The sequence below is a fragment of the Erythrolamprus reginae genome, chromosome 1 (genome assembly GCF_031021105.1).
Source record: "Erythrolamprus reginae isolate rEryReg1 chromosome 1, rEryReg1.hap1, whole genome shotgun sequence".
NCBI lineage: Eukaryota > Metazoa > Chordata > Lepidosauria > Squamata > Dipsadidae > Erythrolamprus > Erythrolamprus reginae.
Window position 1 is genome coordinate 341,106,936 of NC_091950.1, and position 19,401 is coordinate 341,126,336.

Genomic DNA, 19,401 nt, shown 5'->3' on the forward strand with positions numbered 1-19,401 from the left:
ATGCTTTCCTGAAATATAAATGGCTATTGTTTGGTGACAAAGATAGTTGAATCTCTTATTAAAAACATTCTGCTTTATTGAGAAAAAGCAGGCAGCAGTTGGTGTCACCCTTTCAGTGCTACAGAATTGGCAGCTTCATGAAACATTTTGGATAACTCTCACACTATGAAAAAAAAGAAATAATTCATATTTTTCCTTTTATAGTCAGTGCCTGAAGAGGAACGCTACTTACATATCAGGGCAGATATGAGTTGTTTCTTATGGTATATTTATCAAGATGAATACAGGTAAAATATATATTTGCACTTCTTTCTATTTATATATCTTCAACTATGGCTGCTATTTTTGAATCTAGAGTTCTGGGACCATGTTTCTTACCCAACAGCAATTATTCTGACATCAACAGACTGCTTAAGGATCAATCATTTCAAGATAATATACTTAATGCTTTTTCTTTGCAGCCTAAATCAGATTTATGTTCATAGATGTTATATACCAGTAGTAGTATTTATGAATAGGACTATAAATTTGGTATTTAAGACTAAATGAAAGCACCAAAATAAATATTTTAATAATGATCCATGGCATTAGGCTAGAAACCAGGAATTGAGTTTCCATCTTGGGCACAAGGCCAACTAGGTGGTTGGGCCAGTCACTTCTCTCCTATCCTCAATGGCAAACCACTTACGAAAAATCGTGCCAAGAAAATCACAATTCTTGACAATCTCCAAGAATCAGACAAGATTGAATAGAAACAAAATATGTAAATGGGATGAGTGAGAATATAAAATTTGATATTTAGGACTAAATGAAACCATTGAAAGAAAACTTAACCATTCCCATAATGATCCAATATACAAACTAGTTGTTACTTTTAATTATATTTTAATTGAATATTTCTTTCTTTAAAAAATATATATATACTGTATTGATTGAATTTTGTGTCCTCAAGCTTTCACGGAGGGTTTATAAACTCTCCTCTTCTCTGTTTGCTCTCCATGTATCTTGCAGCTTTCAGGGAATGTTTATAAACTCTCCTCTTCCCCATTTTCTCTCCATGTGTCCTCAAGCTTTCAGGGAGGGTTTATAATCTCTCCTCTTCACCGTTTGCTCTCTATGTGTCCTAAAGCTTTCACAGAAGGTTTATAATCTCTCCTCTTCATCGTTTGCTCTCCACGTGTCCTCAACCTTTCACGGAGGGTTTATAAGCTCTCCTCTTCCCTGTTTGCTCTCCATGTGTCCCTCAATCTTTCACAGAGGATTTATAATCTCTCCTCTTCACCGTTTGCTCTCCATGTGTCCTCAAGCTTTTACGGAGTGTTTATAATCTTTCTTCTTCACCGTTTGCTCTCTATGTGTCCTCAACTTTTCACAGAGGGTTTATAAGCTCTCCCCTTCCCCATTTGCTCTCCATGTGTCCTCAAGCTTTCAGGGAAGGTTTATAAGCTCTCCTCTTCTTCACTGTTTGCTCTCTACGTGTCCTCAAGCTTTCAGGGAAGGTTTATAAGCTCTCCTCTTCTTCACTGTTTGCTCTCTACGTGTCCTCCAGCTTTCACGGAGAATGGGGAAGAGGAAAGCTTAGAAACCCTCTGTGAAAGTTGGATGACACATAGAGAGCAAATGGGGAAGAGGACAGCTTAGAAGCCGTCCATTAAAACTGGAGGACATATAGAGAGCAAATGGGAAGAGGAAAGCTTCCTTCACTTCCTTCGCTGCTCTGGCTCGATGGTAGGCTGGGGTTAAAGGAGCCTTAACCCCGTTAAGGCAGGATTAGGGCTAAAGCCAGCCCAGCTTTGGCTCTTAAGCCCCAGCGGAGGTTTGCGATGCTACGATTTCGCTGGGGCTTCCCTTGCTGGGAAACCCCACCTCCGGACTTCCATTGCCAGCCGAAGTGCCCATTTTCGCACTGGTGGGATTCCCCTGCAGCATCGCAAAATCTGGAGGTGGGGTTTCCCATGGAGAGGAGCCTCAGAGGAATCCTACCAGCGCAAAAACTGGCGCTTTGGCTGGCAAAAGGGGTGAATTTTGGGCTTGCACGCATTAATCACTTTTCCATTGATTCCTATGGGAAACATTGTTTCATCTTATGAACTTTTCACCTTACGACCCTCGTCCTGGAACCAATTAGGTTCGTTAGACAAGGTATCACTGTACTGTATTTGGTTTCTCTCTGCTTACTATAGTTTCTCTTCTGTTGGTAGGATAGTTGGTTTCTATGTTGGTAGTTCCATTTATCACTGGTTAAACAAGGCAGTCATTGTCTCTTGATATCTTGTCCCTATATTGCTTGGCATGGTTGTTGTCTCAATCACTCTGACTTCAGCTATTGCTTCAGTACTCAACCACAGTTCCTCTTCATGGAGCTTTAATTTCTTTCCAAAGTCTTGATGCTTTGGTAGTCCCCTTCAGTGAATTCTGCAATCATCTGTTTGTCCTTTTCTATAATAAATGTTCAGCTACCAATTTCAAAGCTTTAACTGTTTCATGAACCGCCTTTCCAAATAACCGTAAATGAACTTATTGTAGAACACCTGAAAATACTACAAAAATAATTTTAAGAGTAGCAAATTCAACAAACATTTAAATTAAATACATTTTCAAAATATGAACTTTAAACTCTTCTTAGATACTTGCATTGGAAATTTATGAAATAAAATTCATATATAGAAACACACATACACTCACACAAAACACACACACACAGATGCCCAATTAGAATTTTTGTACCACTTAGGAAACACTTCAATAGTGTATAATTTTTTAAATACTTAATTATCTTTGCTTTTAGAAAGAAATTCAACAATACCATATTGTATGCTTTACATTATTTATAAAATTCTGTTGGATAGTAAAAAGCATTTGTAGATTAAAAACAACACACACTTTTATATACCCTTCAATACATTGATTTCTCTTGCCTCCCTTATTATGAATACAGCTCATGCAGGCCAAGTCGATTGGTATTCATTTATTAGTCTATGCTGTCAATTTTTCTGCAGATGGCAAAAGCATCAAAATATTCACAATTGTTTTCAGATCAATATTTTATTTATTTTCTAAATATTGCAGTCTAGTTATTATCAATGCTTTTGAGCTTTTAAAATATATTTTATTAAGAATTTTAATTATAGTAATAAAAATTAATAGAAGCTAAACTTAGAAAAAGAGCAAAGAATAACAAGAACTGCAGGAAAAGAGGAAATAAGGAAAGAAAGAACAAATCAAAGAAAAAGAAAAGAAATATATAAAGAAATAACTGGTTGGCCCCCACCTCCACCGCTTCCCTCACTGCTCCATTCACATGTGCTGCCAACGTTGCTGCCCAGCCCTGGAGCCAAAGGGCCACTAGGGGCGCCAGCCACTTTCTTCTCCCACCGCCGAGATGAATAGAAGAGAAAGAAAAAAAGAAAGGGAGCTAGCGATAAGAAAGGAAGAAAGAAAAGAAGTAAAGAAGAAATGGAAAGGAGAGGAGGGGAAAGAAGAGGAAAGAGAAAGAAAGGAAAGAAAGGAAAGAAAGAAAGGAAAGAAAAGAAGGAGGCTGAGCCAAGCGCGGCTGACTGGGCTGATGGCCACACGTTCCAATGGGGAGTCCCAGTGTTGGACAAGCAGTTGCAGGAGTTGGAGAGTTAGGCCCTCCCCTCCCCCCTGTGACGTCCCCACATGCCTGACCACCTCTCGCCTGCAGGAGGCTGTGATGCCGGACTCAATGGACCCGCAAGCAGCAGCTGCAGAAGCTGAGCCCGCAAAGTCCCCCGAGTGCACCTTGACCCTCCGTGCAATGGAACAGATCCTCCACCTCGAGAAGTGGCCAGACTGCTCCCTGGCTGAAGGCTTCAGCTGAAGAGCTGCTTCTACCCATTGCCCAAGTGGGACCTGAAGCAGGACGCCCACATCAACCCCTGCCTGAGCCCTGCGCCTGTCTGAAAAATCGTCTCAGGGCATTGAGCCTGCCGTCTGCTCCAGACTGTCACAAGAGGAGGAGGCCGCTTCCCAGGGTGAAGAGGAAAGAGAAAGAAAGGAAAAGAAGAAAAGGAAGAACAGGAAAGGAAGGAAAGAAGTGGAGGAGAAGCGAGGAAAGAAGAGGAAAGAGAAGGAGAAGAAAGAAGGAAAGAGAATGAAAGGAAAGGAAGAAGAGAGATTTGTGGAGGTTTTTCATTTTGTTTTGGTGGAGGGTAGAGAATAGGAGGGAGACCTCCCAATACCCTTACGACCTTAGCTCTGCCCTAGACTTCAGGGACATCTTCCTTCTCATGCACACACCCAGCCTCTCACCTTTTTTTCTTAAATGGCACCTTGGCATTGGGTCCACCTCACCTGCATCGTGGCACAAAACCATGAAGTTGAGAAGACTAGGGATGCTTTTTGAGCGGGATTGCACACAAGTACCTTGGGAGAGGAGATGTGTGTGAGAAAGGATCCTCCGGCACCACCAACTGCCTGCTCTCCTAGGGGCACATCAGGGAGCTTGGCTGACTTCATTTTTGCAGAGGCAAGCTCAGTCCCCAGACTCATTAAGAATGGGATCTTAGTTCTGTGGTGGGCGGTCTCCTAATGTGTGTGTATGTATATGTAGGGGAGGAGTATGAGAGAAAAAGGGAGGGAGGAGAGAGGAGTGTGTGTGTATGTGCATGCACTTGCTCAGGTGATAGTGGGAGATTTAAAAACCTTTGGTGTGAAGCTTCTAATCCAGCACAGAGCCATCCCCTTTACCTCCTTTGCCCCCAGGGGCGTACCTCCTTCCCCTCAGCTAGCCTATGCATTCTTGTTCCCCTGGCAATGGCCAGGAGCTGCCGAAACGAGAGAGAACAAGGGGCAGGGCCATCGCCCGCTTGATGGAGCCTGACAACCCCCCTCCGGCGCTTTGCCTCCCTCTGGGCCAGAGGGGTGGAGAGGCAGATTCTGCCGGCCGGCTATTCAGGATCCCGGCTGGCAGCTTCAAGCAGAAAGTGGGCGGGAGGGGGAGTCTTGCAGCCATCGCCCGCTTGAAGCTGCCCGCCAGGATCCTCAGAAGCCGGCCCAGCAGAACCTGCCTCCCTAACCCTCTGGCCCAGTGGGAGGTGAAACGCTGGGGGGAGGCAGTGATGGGCTATGAGCCAGAACATTAAATTGTGCTCGCTGCTGCGGCTTGTAAGTTCTTGCAGCAGAATCTGCCTCCCCACCCCTCTGGCCTGGTGGGAGGCAAAGCGCTGGGGGGGGAGGTGTCAGGCTCCATCAAGCGGGCGATGGCCGGGAGCCGCTGAAATGAGAGAGAACTAGGGGCAGGCATTTTCGGTGGTTCCCAGCTATCGCTGGTTAGATGGAGCCTAACACCCCCCTCCTCCAGCGCTATGCTTCCCGCTGGGCAAGACGGCTCAAGAGGCAGGTTCTGCCGCAAGAACCTACGAGCCGCGGCAGCTAGGGCAATTTAACGTTCCGGCTCGTAGCCCATCGCTGCCTCCCCCCAAGCGCTTCACCTCCCGCCAGGCCAGAGGGGTTCGGGTTCAGGTTCAGCGAACCTACACAAACTCCGACAGCAAGTTCGTTTGAACCCGCTGAACCCGAACTTTGTCGGGTTCGCCCAACACTACTTATAAACCCTCGCTACTAGTGGTCAAAATAGTGATCAAAATAGGAAGCACCATATCCACCCCCGTCCCTGTTAAAAGCGGTGATCCCCAAAGTAGTGTACTGGGACCAACGCTCTTCATTCTCTACATCAATGACCTTTGTGACTACATCACAAGCAACTGTGTCCTCTTTGCCGATAATGTAAAACTCTTCAATACCACCGATAACACAACTACTCTCCAAAAAGACCTGGACTCTGTTTCTGAGTGGTCTAACACATGGCAACTCCAAATCTCAACCAGTAAATGCTCTGTCCTACACATTGGGAAAAAGAATCTGAACTCCAAATACGAACTGAATAATCAAATGAACAATTTTTTTAAAAAAAATTGTTCCCAATTGTTAAGTGTGTTTTCCTGACTGTTTGTACCTTGAATGAATAGAAATAAGTTATTCTTCTCTGTAAACTTTGCTTTTGTGGTCAGCACAATGATATTTTGAAATTGATCTATTTTTAAGGATATTCGCAATATTTCAAGATACTTAAGAAGCTTCTGGAATTGTGAGAACTATCAAGAAGTTTCTAGAACTGTCCAGAGTTATCTAGAACTTTCTGAGACTGTATAGAATTGAAGGTAGCTGCATAACTACAGTTATATAGGGCCACTATAGCCCTTCCTGAGAGACAGAGAGACAGGATCTAATTGATTGGGATTGCCTAGTAAGTGGGCAATGGCCATCACAGACAAAGGGGAATTGACCTAGACAGACCGTTGTGAATTCAATATCTATTCAGATTCTGATAACGACAGTATTCACACTTCGCCCCACACCCATTACAGGAGGAGCTTAGGAATGTAATTGTATATATTGTGTGTTACTCTGGTACCGGGTGATCAGTCTTGCTCTGCTGAATCCTCAGTACACTCTTGTACTTTAATACTGCATGGAATAAAGACCATTTTTATCAAGTATGGAGAGACATCCTTTTTCCTTACAGTACACAGCAACTTAGTCAAGTTAGATGGCATCAAGAGGTTGCATACATCCAGCAGACGCATTTTGCTATGTATGTGGCCAGTTTATAAAGACAAGAGTGAAAAAGTACTCTCAGAGTAGTAATACAAAAAGTAAAAACAGACTTAGAAAAATGGGCAAAACGTCAACTTCTTGGCAAAATTGCCTTAATAAAGATGAATGTTATTATATTATTATATTTGTTTCAAATGGCCGCTATTAAATTAAACAAAAACTTTTTTGATACCCTAGACAAAATAATTCACAGATTCATTTGGGCCAAAAAGAAAGCTAGAATTAAATTAAGATACCTACAGGATCACAAGACAAGAGGAGGGATGGGGTTACCAAACTGGAGATTATATCAACAGGCCGAAGCCATGACCTGGATTAAGGACTGGATAATCCTCCGAGACAGAAGATTATTGACAATAGTGGGCTTTAATTGGGAATTTGGATAGCATTCCTATTTGTTTGGTGTGAAAAATAAATCATACACCTTTTTAAAACAACACTACATAAGGAAGAATGTAAGCAATTTTTAATTTGTTTTAGACATAAGCAATTGGAATATAACATTTAAAAGCTGGGAACAAAATTTGTATTACATAGTGTATCACAGATAACTCCCACTCAGTTGAAGACCTTGGTGTACTAATAACAAAAGACTTAAGTGCCAAAGCCCATTGCAACAACATAGCCAAGAAGGCTTCAAGAGTTGTAAACCTAATCCTACCTAGCTTCTGCTCTGACAATCTCTCACTATTTATCAGAGCTTACAAAACTTTCGCCAGACCCATCCTCAAATATAGCTCATCTGTTTGGAATCCATATCGCATCTCAGACATTAACACTCTTGAAAATGTTCAAAGATACTTCACCAGAAGAGCTCTTCACTCCTCCACTCAAAACAGAATACCCTACGAGACTAGACTTTCAATCCTGGTCCTGCCTGTTGGTGACTACTTCAGCTTCAACCACAACAACACAAGAGTACACAACAGATTTAAATGTAATATTAACCGCTCCAAACCTGACTGTAAAAAACACGACTTCAGTAACAGAGTTGTCGAAGCGTGGAACTCATTACCGGACTCCATAGTATCATCCCCAAACCCCCAACACTTTACCCTTAGATTGTCCATGGTTGACCTCTCCAGATTCCTAAGAGGTCAGTAACGGGCATGCATAAGTGCACTAGAGTGCCTTCCGTCCCCTGTCCTATTGCTCTCCTATGTTTCCTATACCTTTCTTCTATTCCTATATCTCTTCTTCTATTCTTTCATTGATATATTTTATTTCTATATTTTCTCTTCTATTCTTTCTTAGGTACATTTTACTATGAGTATATCCTCTATAACCTTCATTATGTATTTTACTATGTGTAGACCCACTAAAACCCTCATTGTGTAATGGACAACATCAATAAAATAAAATTAAAAATTAAAAAATAAAATCTGTGTGATATTCTTGCAGCAATTAACTAGTTGATCCATTGTTTCTTTAGCTTTCTGTCAGAGGGAGTATTTACTATCTGTAGCTAGGTTTATTTGATTCTCACTTTGTATGCCATTGTTCTTAAGGCTTGACCTTTACAGTTTTCTGTCTCTTTCTTCAATATTTCTGTTCTTAGCCACTGTCAGGTCTTGATATTATCTGCCTTACCTGTTTATTTGTTTATTAATGGCCATGTAATATCTTATCTTCCCATTCCACTTTTTGTTCTTCATTTGATCCTTCTTGTAAGCCATTTTGGTATTCAGTAAGCCTTCCTAGTATTCTAGCGTCAGTGCATCGCCAGATATTCTTCCAAAGCCCATTTTTCTTCTCCAATCATCTAATATACAGTGATACCTTGTCTTACGAATTTAATTGGTTCCGGGACGAGGTTCGTAAGGTGAAAAGTTCGTAAGATGAAACAAAATCGCAGCATCACAAAAACACCGAAGTCCTCAAAACCCCACCTCCGAACTTCGGTGTTTTTGCGATGCTGCGATTTCGCTGAGGCTTCCCTCGCTTGGAAACCCCACCTTCAGACTTCCGTTGCCAGTGAAATGCCCGTTTTTGCGATGCTGGGATTCCCCTGCAACATTACAAAAACACGGAAGTCCGGAGGTAGGGTTTCCCACGGAGGGGAGCCTTTGCCTGGCAACGGAAGTCCAGAGGTGGGGTATCCCAGCAGGGGCGGCGGGTTCGTAAGGTGAAAATAGTTCGGAAGAAGAGGCAAAAAAATCTTAAACCCCGGGTTAGTATCTTGAAAATACTGGTGGGTGGGTGTGGAGTGCTGGCTCAGCAGCTGTAAGTTGTGTTGAAACTTCCTGGTGAGTCAGTGGGGTAACACCTGGGGTCATTGATGTAATTAATGTACAGTGGAACCTCGACATACGAGCAGCTCTACTTACGAGCTACTCGAGATAAGAGCTGGGAGGGGAGCGACATTTTTGTTCGCCTCCCAAGCTCACATTCGGGATATGAGCGCCAAGGAGCTGTCTCCTGAAGCCGAAAGCTAACTTCCGCGTTCGGCTTCAGGAGACAGCTCCTTGGCGCTCGTATCCCGCGTGTTTTAAAACGTGGCAGCCGGCCTGGGGGGCTCGGGGGCTTCCCCCCAAGCCCCCCAGGCCGGCTGTGACGTTTTAAAACACGCGCGCCGCTTCGCAGCTGTCTCCTAAAGCCGGAACGCTAACTTCCGCGTTCGGCTTCAGGAGACAGCTGCAAAGCGGCGCGCGTGTTTTAAAACGTGGCAGTTTTAAAACACGCGCGCCGCTTCGCAGCTGTCTCTGAACGCTAACTTCCGCGTTCGGCGGCAGCGGGTTTTTTTGTTGTTGCACGGATTAATTGACTTTACATTGTTTCCTATGGGAAACAATGTTTCGTCATACGAGCGTTCTGACTTACGAGCCTCCTTCCGGAACCAATTAGTCTCGTAAGTCGGGGTTCTACTGTATGCTGATTAGTTGATGTTTGTGGATTGGAGGTGATATCCTGAGTAGTTGGAGCTTGCAGACTACTTAGCTGTTTTGTAATCTGTGTCACCCTTGACACAAATGAGAGATAAATGAAACTCTGTTGCTATGTGCCTGAAGTGCAGTCACATGATGGCGGGGGGGGGCAACCATAAGAATTTCTGATATGGGTTGTAAGCAGGGGTGGGCCACTGCCCGGATAGGGGATGGAACACAGTGGGGTAGCAAAAATTCAGAGCACTGAATCGCACTGAAAGATGTTGAAAGAAAATGCAGAGTGTCCTGCATAAGCCACGCCCCCAGTGTGGTAGTAAAATTTTTGATAGCTCTTCACTGTCGTAAGTCACCTTTTTCAGCTAAATAATAACTTTAAACAATCACTATGTGATTGTAAGTCAAGGACTACCTGTAATGGTTAATGGAAGGAAATGTTTTTATTTACGTTTTATTTTTCAATCTCTCTTTTGTATCTTTTTCACTTTTTTGTACTCTTAAATTTACTAAATTATAACATATATTATTTTACCTAGCATATACATTCTGCATGCTTCCACAGCAGAGACTTTTTTGTATGCATTTTTCCAGTGCAGTTGTCAGATCCCAGTACATTTTTTGAAGTAAATATTCATTTGTGATCCGATTGACTCTGTTGTAGGGGATTACATCATTTCAGTTGCTTAGAAGTGGAGACAGAATAGTGTGATATCCCATGCTAAAAATATCTCAGTCCAGATTTCCAAATGACCTCTCCCAAGGATTTTAGATATTATAAATATTGAATTGCATGGAGGCAAATACTCTAAATGCTATGGACAAGGAGTAAAAGAAATATCTCAATTTCCTTTCTGAAAATCCATTCCAGAAATTTAATAAAATAAAATAAATAAATGACTAGAATAATTGTTAGCCTCTTGAGAAACAAACAGAGTTATTATCACTATTACTTACTGAGAATATCAGGCAAATATCACAATTGTATTCACCAACCATTCTTTTGTGGAGGTTATTCAGCAAGATATCTTCAGACTATATAAATGTAAAAGGATACCCTTAATAATCCAACAAATCATCCTTGTTGCATACAGCCAAGAATATCCTAATGAATGCATCCACATCTGAGAAGATAAAAGCATCTTTATTTGTAAAACATGAAATAAATCAGTCACAGTATATTGGTGAGTTGGAATACATCATTTTATTAACAGAATTAAGTTGGGAAACTTTAAGGAACTATGTTTCTATGTTTCTATGACAAAATATATCTTCAAATAATTTTTTTCGAGCTTCACATCTTTGATTTGAACCAAAGCTTTGCTATCAACTCCTCAATTGAAAATGATCCTATCTATTTTCACTAGGATTTTTTCAATGTTTTTGTAAACTCAGTATTTTTTTCCCCAAGGTTATTGGATGATCAGCCAACTCAGGTAAGCATGTTCATTATACATTAGTCAATAAATGTAAAGAGAATATTAACCAATCTCTGTTTCTGGACAATATTAGCAGGTGGTTTAGCAAAAGCCGTGACTTTCTTATTAATTCTCATTCCCTATCATTTATATTCTCAGAGCTGGTAAAAGGCCATATGCATATATCTGATAAAAGTTTTACTAAAATAAAAAAATCCCATTCCAACTTGAGGCTGGAATTATTTAAATTATTTAAAATTATTATTATTATTATTATTATTATTATTATTATTATTATTATTATTATTTAAATGTGTCGTTGATAGTTAAGATTGTGTAATCCTTGATGGTTTCTGAGCTTGGTTGTTTTCTTGTAGAGGTTTATTACCTGACTAAGTAATATCAATGGTAGAAGAGAGTGAGATTTGTTCTCTGTTTATATGCTAGTGGCTTGCCTGTCAGTATTGGTGGGAGTGGTCTTGGTGGTTCCTTGTTTAGGCTGTTGTTTACTATTAGCTTGTTTGAATTGATAGTTCCTTGGTTGAGCTATTGCTTATTGGTCTAGTATTAATCTTGATATTAATCTTCTCTTATCTGGGTGCTGATTGTTAGTGATGTTGTGTTTTGTGTTGTGAAATCCATGATATCATGAACACTATTATGTTCATGAACACTAAAGCAGAGTAATCCCATTGTCTTTCTCATTTACTTGGGAAAAGTACTGTATTTTTTGGTGTATAAGACACACCTTTTTACCGCGAAATATTTAAAAATTGGGTTCGTCTTATGCATTGAATGCTCCCGAGGTGGGGCGGGAGGTGGTGGCGGCAACTGCTGAGGCGGCTCCGGTGGCTTCCCTTCAAGGAGCAGCAGCACCACATCCCTGCATATTCATGGAGGTGTCTGTAATATGCTAAATGATTTAGCTTTACTAGATAAGTGGTGAAGCAATGGAAACTGCAGTTTAATGTTTCCAAGTGTAAAATAATGCATTTGGGCAAAAGGAATCCTCAATCTGAGTATTGTATTGGCAGTTCTGTGCTAGCAAAAACTTCAGAAGAGAAGGATTTAGGGGTAGTGATTTCAGACAGTCTCAAAATGGGTGAACAGTGCAGTCAGGCGGTAGGGAAAGCAAGTAGGACGCTTGGCTGCATAGCTAGAGGTATAACAAGCAAGAAGAGGGAGATTGTGATCCTGCTATATAGAGCATTGGTGACATCACATTTGGAATACTGTGTTCAGTTCTGGAGACCTCACCTACAAAAATGTATTGACAAAATTGAACGGGTCCAAAGACGGGCTACAAGAGTGGTGGAAGGTCTTAAGCATAAAATGTATCAGGAAAGACTTCATGAACTCAATCTTCACTCTGAGCGCCCTTGGACCTGTCTGCCCCTGCCTCAGCCGAGCTGGGCAACAAAGCCCTGACTTTCTTCTGTAGTGAGAGAGTAGTTGCAACAGGCAAGGCCAGGGGCGGAAGTCCTTTGTTGGTGCAGCAGGGGAGGAGGAGGCGGCCGCACAGGCAGAACAGCCCAGGAGACCCTGCTCCTCTGCTGCAGCGGGCGCTCCAAGACCCTCACCACAGCGCTTGTGCCACGCAAGGCAGGGACTCAGCTGAGGCAGGGGCGGGCAGGACTGAGGGCAATCAGAGCGAAGTTCCCTCAGCCAGGGGACAGTCAGCACCTGACTGCCCCCTGCCACAGCCGTTCGCCTGGCTCGGCTGAGACAGCTTCGTTCCAAGCGCCCTTGGGCCTGGCTGTCCATGCCTCAAGACCAGTGCAGTCTTCAGAGCGCCCTTGCCACCAGCCCTGGTATAAAAACTCCCCCGTGGCTGTGTAGGCAGAGCCACAAAGGGAGCCAGGTGGCTGAAGCTGCCAGCCCAGGGACGCTGCAAAGAGCAGCGGGCTTCATCTTGCCCTTCACTGCAATGGCTGCCTGGCCGAAGGCCCCACTGTAATCCACCCACCCTTTTAAGCCACATGTCCACACGCCGGAAAAGACATGGAAATAGAGGTAAATCAGAGAAGGAATAGAGAAAAGAGAGAAAGATTGAGAGAGAGAGAGAGAGAGAGAGAGAATGAGAGAGGGAGAAGAGGAAAACAAATGAGAGAGAGAGAAGGGGAGAGAAAGAAAAAGGGAGAGGGAGAGGAAAGAGAGAAAAACAGAAATGAAAGCGAGAGAAATGAGAGCAAAAAGGAGGAGAGAGAGGAACAAACGAGAGAGGGAAGGGGGAGAGAGGGAGAGGTACACAGAAATGAGAGGAACTAGTAGGGAGAGAATGAGAGAGAAGAAAAAGAGAGAGAGAAGTGGAGAGAAAGAAAGGGGGGAAAAGAGGGAGGGAAAGAGAGAAGTGGAGAGGAAGGAAGGAAGGAGGGAGCAAGGGAGAGAAGGAAGGAAGGAAAGAAGGAAGGGAGACATTTCCCAGAGAAAACAACAGGAGCCACAAAGCCCATCCACTCGTGGCTGGAGAGGTTACTATTACTATTACTATTTAATATTACACCATTTGGTTCAGAATACTTTTTTCCTTGTTTTCCTCCCCTTAAATCTAGTTGCGTCTTATACATCGGTGTGTCTTATATACCGAAAAATGTGGTAATCTATTTTCTAATAGTAATAAAATTATTTCAATTTGTTAACTAACTAAATATAATTACTTGTTTTAATAATTACATAACATTTAGAGAAATTAAAAAAACATTTTCCATGAAAACAAAAAGCTGTCATCTGTAATACTAATCTATATTTTTGTCAGATTTTAAAGTTATGGTTATTTGATCCAGATAAAGCAGATAGTATGGAACAGAAAAACACTGCCACTTCGCCAGCAGTAGTAAGTATTTTATTTTGTTTTAAAAGTATAAGACTTTTAATTTACATGTCATACATATAATGCTATCACATTTTCGGAAGCAAGGTAAAATTGCTTCTTATATCTTAGTTAATCTGGCACTTAAACATATTTAAAAACATTTTTTCCTTAATTACTGCACAAGAATATTTTCAATATGGCAGCTGAAGAGAAAACAGATAACTTCAATCCCACTGAATGGTAATTCAATTGATTTTTGGAGAAATATGTTCTGAATCAGATATTATAAATTTATTCATGTATTTGTTTGTTTGCTTGCTTGCTTATTTGTTTATCCAATTTATATGCCACCCAATTCCTTAAGGATGTGGGCAGCTTACAACAAATAAAAACAACATTTAAAAGAACAATTTAAAAAATAATTACAAAATCCTAGTAAAAGCCATATACAGTGGTACCTTGTCTTATGAACTTAATTGGTTCCATGATGAGGTTCGTAAGTAGAAAAGTTCGTAAGATGAAACAATGTTTCCCAGAGGGGCAGGTGGAAGAGAGGGGGGAACACAGCAGAGGCTGCTCGGAGGGAGCCTTGTGGGTGATTAACACACGCGGGAAGCTGCCTGGCGGCTTGTCAGCCAGCGGGGCTTCCAACTTCCTTGAAAGTGTTTTCAGCGGTAGCAGCAAAGGGGAATCCAGACCTTCGGCCTCAGACAAGGCTCCCTGGCTCTTACTCTGGTGTGTGTGGGGTCCCTGAATGCCGGTAGAGAACAAGGGGAGGTTCCTTCCTTTCCCCTTTGCTCACGGGGAGCAAGCCGCCGAACTCTGGTCCTCAACGAAGCGCAGGTGATAGAGACACAGTGTAGGGGGAGATCAGTCTGTCAACTAAAGAAGAGCAAAACTGGAGCACGGTAGGCTCTGAGGATGGTGGGGGGGCATGTTTCTTCCATCAGACTTGGGGCCGCTCGATTGTTTAGTTCCCTGAAAACTTCGCGAAGAAGTTGAGATAAGGGCTCTCACAGCCTCTTCATTTTCTCTCCCCCCCTATTTCTTTAATGCTGCAAGGAAAATTTACGTAGCAGAGCCGAGAGGAGAGCAGGAGAGCCGGCCACCCCTTGCCGTCCCTTGCGAGAGAGGGAGGGAGCCTTAAAGAAATGGGGGAGAGAAAATGAGGAGGCTGTGAGAGCCTGTATCTCAACCTCCAGGACACCCCACTCCCATTTATTACTCCACCCGCCCCCTTTTTGTTTCAGTTCGTATCTTCCCTGCCAGTGCTTGGATCAATTGCAGGGAAAATGTATGTAGCAGAGCCGAGAGGAGGGCAGGAGAGCTGGCCACCCCTTGCCGTCCCTTGCGAGCGAGGGAGGGAGCCTTAAAGAAACAGGGGGAGAGAAAATGAGGAGGGTATGACAGTCCATATCTCAACTTCCAGGACACCCCACTCCAAATTATTACTCCACCCGCCCCTTTTCCCTGCCTCTCCAAGCACTCTGCCAGCCTTGCTTTATCCACCCGCAACTGCAGAGAGATCCTCAGACGTGCTGATTTCTAGTAGATGGGATGGGGGGAAGGGGGAGACCCCGCAAGGGAAAGCCTGGCTCCAGTTCCCTTTCGATCATCAGAGGTGCAAACTTAAAAGGGTTTGTTTTGGCCGCTGCTTGTAGCAGCAGCATCCGGGAGAGAAGCGAGGGTTTGTAAGATGAAAATAGTTCATGAGAAGAGGCAAAAAAATCTTGAACATCCGGCTTGTATCTCGAAAAGTTCGTATGAAGAGGCGTTCGTAAGACAAGGTATCACTGTATATCTCTCCATATCTCTCATGGCTGGATCTAGATGGTGTCTCATTCGATCACCAGTCCCAGGCCCACCAAAAAAGCCAGGTCTTTACAGTTTTATGGAAGGCCAGTAGGGTGGGCGGATCTCCAGGGGCAGCTGGTTCCAGAGAGCCAGAGCCACCACAGAGAAGGCCCTTCCCACTGGCCAGTTGCATGGGACCCGGAGAAGGCCAGTCTCGTTGGCCCTTGTCAGTCACTGGGAGGTATACAGTAGGAGGCAGTTTGAGTTTGAGTTTGAGTTTAATCAGATTTGTATGCCGCCCCTCTCCGCAGACTCGGTGCGGCTCACAGCAACACAATACAATGTAAAACAAATCTAATATTTAAGTTAATTTAATTAAAAAAAACACCACAAATTAAAACCAATCATACATACTAGCGTACCATGCATAAATTCTACAAGCCTAGGGGGAGGGAACATGTCAATTCCCCCATGCCTGATGACAGAGGTGGGTCTTAAGGAGCTTACGAAAGGCAAGGAGGATGGGGGCAACTCTGATATCTGGGGGGAGTTGGTTCCAAAGGGTCGGGGCCACCACAGAGAAGGCTCTTCCCCTGGGTCCCGCCAAACAACATTGTTTAGTAGACGGGACCCGGAGAAGGCCAACTCTGTGGGACCTAACTGGTCGCTGGGATTCGTGCGGCAGAAGGCGGTCCCGGAGATATTCTGGTCCAGTGCCATGAAGGGCTTTATAGGTCATAACCAACACTTTGAATTGTGACCGGAAACTGATCGGCAACCAATGCAGACTGCGGAGTGTTGGTGTGACATGGGCATATTTGGGAAAGCCCATGATAGCTCTCGCAGCTGCATTCTGCACGATCTGAAGTTTCCGAACACTTTTCAAAGGTAGCCCCATGTAGAGAGCATTACAGTAGTCGAGCCTTGAGGTGATGAAGATAGTTATATTTAATGGTCAAATGTGAAAGATAGTGGATCAAAAGAGAAAAAAAACAACAACAAAGGGAGAATACAAGTAGTAGTAATAATGATGATGATGATGATGATGACAACAACAATACACCATGTACAAATCTAATGTTAAAAAACAATTTAAAACCCTTATTATAAAAAAAACAATCACACAATCTAACAGACCATACATAAATCATAATAGCTAGGGGTATATCAGTTTCCCCATGCCTGGCGACAAAGGTGGGTCTTCAGGAGCTTTCGAAAGGCAAGGAGGGTGGGGGCAGTCCTAATCCCTGGGGGGAGTTGATTCCAGAGGGCCAGGGCCGCCACAGAGAAGGCTCTTCCCCTGGGTCCCGCCAGACGGCATTGTTAAGTCGACGGGACCCGGAGAAGGCCAACTCTGTGGGACCTAATCGGTCGGTGGGATTCGTGCAGCAGAAATAAAAGAGAAGAGAAGGGGAAAAGATAAGAAACGTTTCCAATGAAAGAGAGTTTTGTTGGTGTATTCATGTTTTTTCCATCATAGCATCAAGGTAGACGCCTGTTGATAGGCACACCTACAGTAATTGTGTATGGTGTATATAGGTTTTTCCAATCAGATCAATGGGTGGCCACAATGATAATGTTAATTCTTTGGGCTGGCGGGAGGAAGGGGAATACAGCAGTGCAGTTAACCAGTGTGGTGACAATGAACCAAATGGCTCAAAAGGATCAATGGAACTTCAATCAACATCTTCCCTGGCAGGAGCTAAGTAGAACTATGTTGGGTGATAGCCTTCCATTGTGGGTGATTCCTTAGAGCAGGCCAGACATGTCACATGTAGGCCACACCCACTCCAGCTCTGCAAAGGCAAAAAACATCACAATATGTCATATGACATGATCACGTTTGGCACCTGTGCTTTAGAGAGTGGTTGGAAGTAAGCAGAGCTTGATGGGTCTTTATTCCAGCTGATGGTGACATGGAATTGGCTCCAGAGGGTGCACTGGAGGAAATGGCAATGGACAGTGGCTTAGACTCCAATTCTCCATCTTGAGTCTTCTGCTGCAGAGAAAACAGAGACAATGGGTTGGCACAAAGCAAGTAATTGGTGGTTGATTATAGAGTCTTAGCCAATGGAGCCTTTAGTAATCAGTCTGTCTACTGTACTGGGTGAAGGGAAAGGCAGCATATGGAAAGCCTACATGGTATTGGACCAGAATACCTTCGGGACCGCCTTCTGCCGCACAAATCCCAGCGACCGATCAGGTCCCACAGAGTTGGCCTTCTCCGAGTCCTGTCGACAAAACAATGTCGTCTGGCGGGCCCTAGAAGAAGAGCCTTCCCTGTGGCGGCCCCAGCCCTCTGGAATTAACTCCCCCACGGAGATTAGGACTGCCCCCACCCTCCTTGCCTTTCGCAAATTATTGAAAACCCACCTATGCCACCAGGCTTGGGGGACATAACTGACCCTTAGCTGTTTCATTTTATGTATGGTTTAATTGGATGGTATGACTGTTTTTTATAATTGGTTTTTATAATTGTTTTTAATATTAGATTTGTGCTTTGTATTTTGTTGTGAGCTGCTCCAAGTATTTGGAGAGGGGCGGCATATAAGTCTAATAGATATTATTATTATTATTATTATTATTATTGTTGTTGTTGTTGTTGTTGTTGTTGTTGTTATCTGGCAGAGGTGAGGGGTAGGATGAGTGCCTTGTGTTTTGCGGCTGCTGCTCAAGCAGTCCTGAGATATAGCAGCCATTTTGATAGGTTCTGTTGCCTATAATAGAACAGAATAACAAAGAAGGGACTTTGGAGGTCTTCTAATTCAACCCCCTGCTCATGCAGGAAGTCCTATACTATTTCAGACAAATGGTTGTTGAATCTTTTCTTAAAAACTTCCAATGTTGGAGCATCCACAACTTCTGGAGACAAATTCTTCCACTGATTAATTGTTCCCACTGTCAGGACATTTCTTCTTAATTCTAGGTTCCTTCTCTCCTTGATTAGTTTCTATCCATTGCTTCTTGTTCTACCTTCAGGTGCTTTGGAAAATAGCTTGGCTACCTCTTACTTGTGACAACCTCTGAGATATTAGAACACTGCTATCATGTCACCCCTAGTCCTCCTTTCATTAAACTAGACAGGCCTTACAACGCTGGACTGAAACTTCCTATGATCAATGTGATAGTTGAGATCCCAAGGCAGAGATGCAGGATAGTTATGTTGATGGCTGGCAAGCACCTGGATTAAGGACACTTACATAATCCGGGCTCCTTTACATATTCTGGTAATTGGAGTGAGGGCTGGGTGTAGTTGGGTCTTTTTGGCTTCCATCATATGAGAGGAGTGGACCTGGAATGCTGCCACATAGCCATTTGGAATATGTAGCTTCTCCTAGGACAGAGATGGTGAACCTTTTTCTCTCAGGTGCTGAAAAAGCATGTGCACCTGCTGTTGCACATGCCTGAGTGCCCACACCCATAATTCAATGCCTGGGGAGGGCAAAAATAGCTTCCCCCACCCCCCGGAGGTCCTCTGGAGGCCGGAAACAGCCTGTTAACCAAATTCTGGTGGGTCCAGTAGGCTCGTGTTTTGTCCTCCCCAGGCTCCAAAGGCTTCCCTGAAGCCAGGGCAAGATAAAATCACCCCCCCCCCCGGAGGTTCTCTGAAAGCCAAAAACTCCCTCCCAGAACCTCTGTGCGAGCCAAAAATCAACTGGCTGGCGCACACATGCACATTGGAGCTGAGATTGGCAAAAGCTTGTGTGCCAGCAAATATGGCTCCGCGTGCCACATGTGGCACCTGTGCCATAGGTTCGCCATCACTGTCCTAGGGGATAGCTTGGACATGGGAAGGGCCTTAGTTTTCCAGAAATTCTACCCTACATGTTATGCTTGCAGCATCTTGATATGTTAAATC

General features: G+C 43.5%; 1 protein-coding gene across 2 annotated transcripts in view; it reads left to right on the forward strand.

Moving 5' to 3' along the window:
• The first annotated feature begins 218 nt into the window (after positions 1 to 218).
• Positions 219 to 19,401, forward strand: part of LOC139157369 (cation channel sperm-associated auxiliary subunit epsilon-like) — a 129,167-nt gene continuing 109,984 nt past the window's right edge. Inside the window, exons 1-3 of one of the 2 annotated variants that reach the window (XM_070734067.1) lie at positions 219 to 287; positions 10,930 to 10,954; positions 13,692 to 13,769. In XM_070734067.1, coding sequence (XP_070590168.1) covers positions 247 to 287; positions 10,930 to 10,954; positions 13,692 to 13,769 — 144 coding nt within the window. In that variant the 5' untranslated portion in view covers positions 219 to 246. Of the gene's footprint in view, positions 288 to 10,929; positions 10,955 to 13,691; positions 13,770 to 19,401 lie in introns of those variants that run through there. The other variant, XM_070734068.1, reaches the window with a different exon arrangement.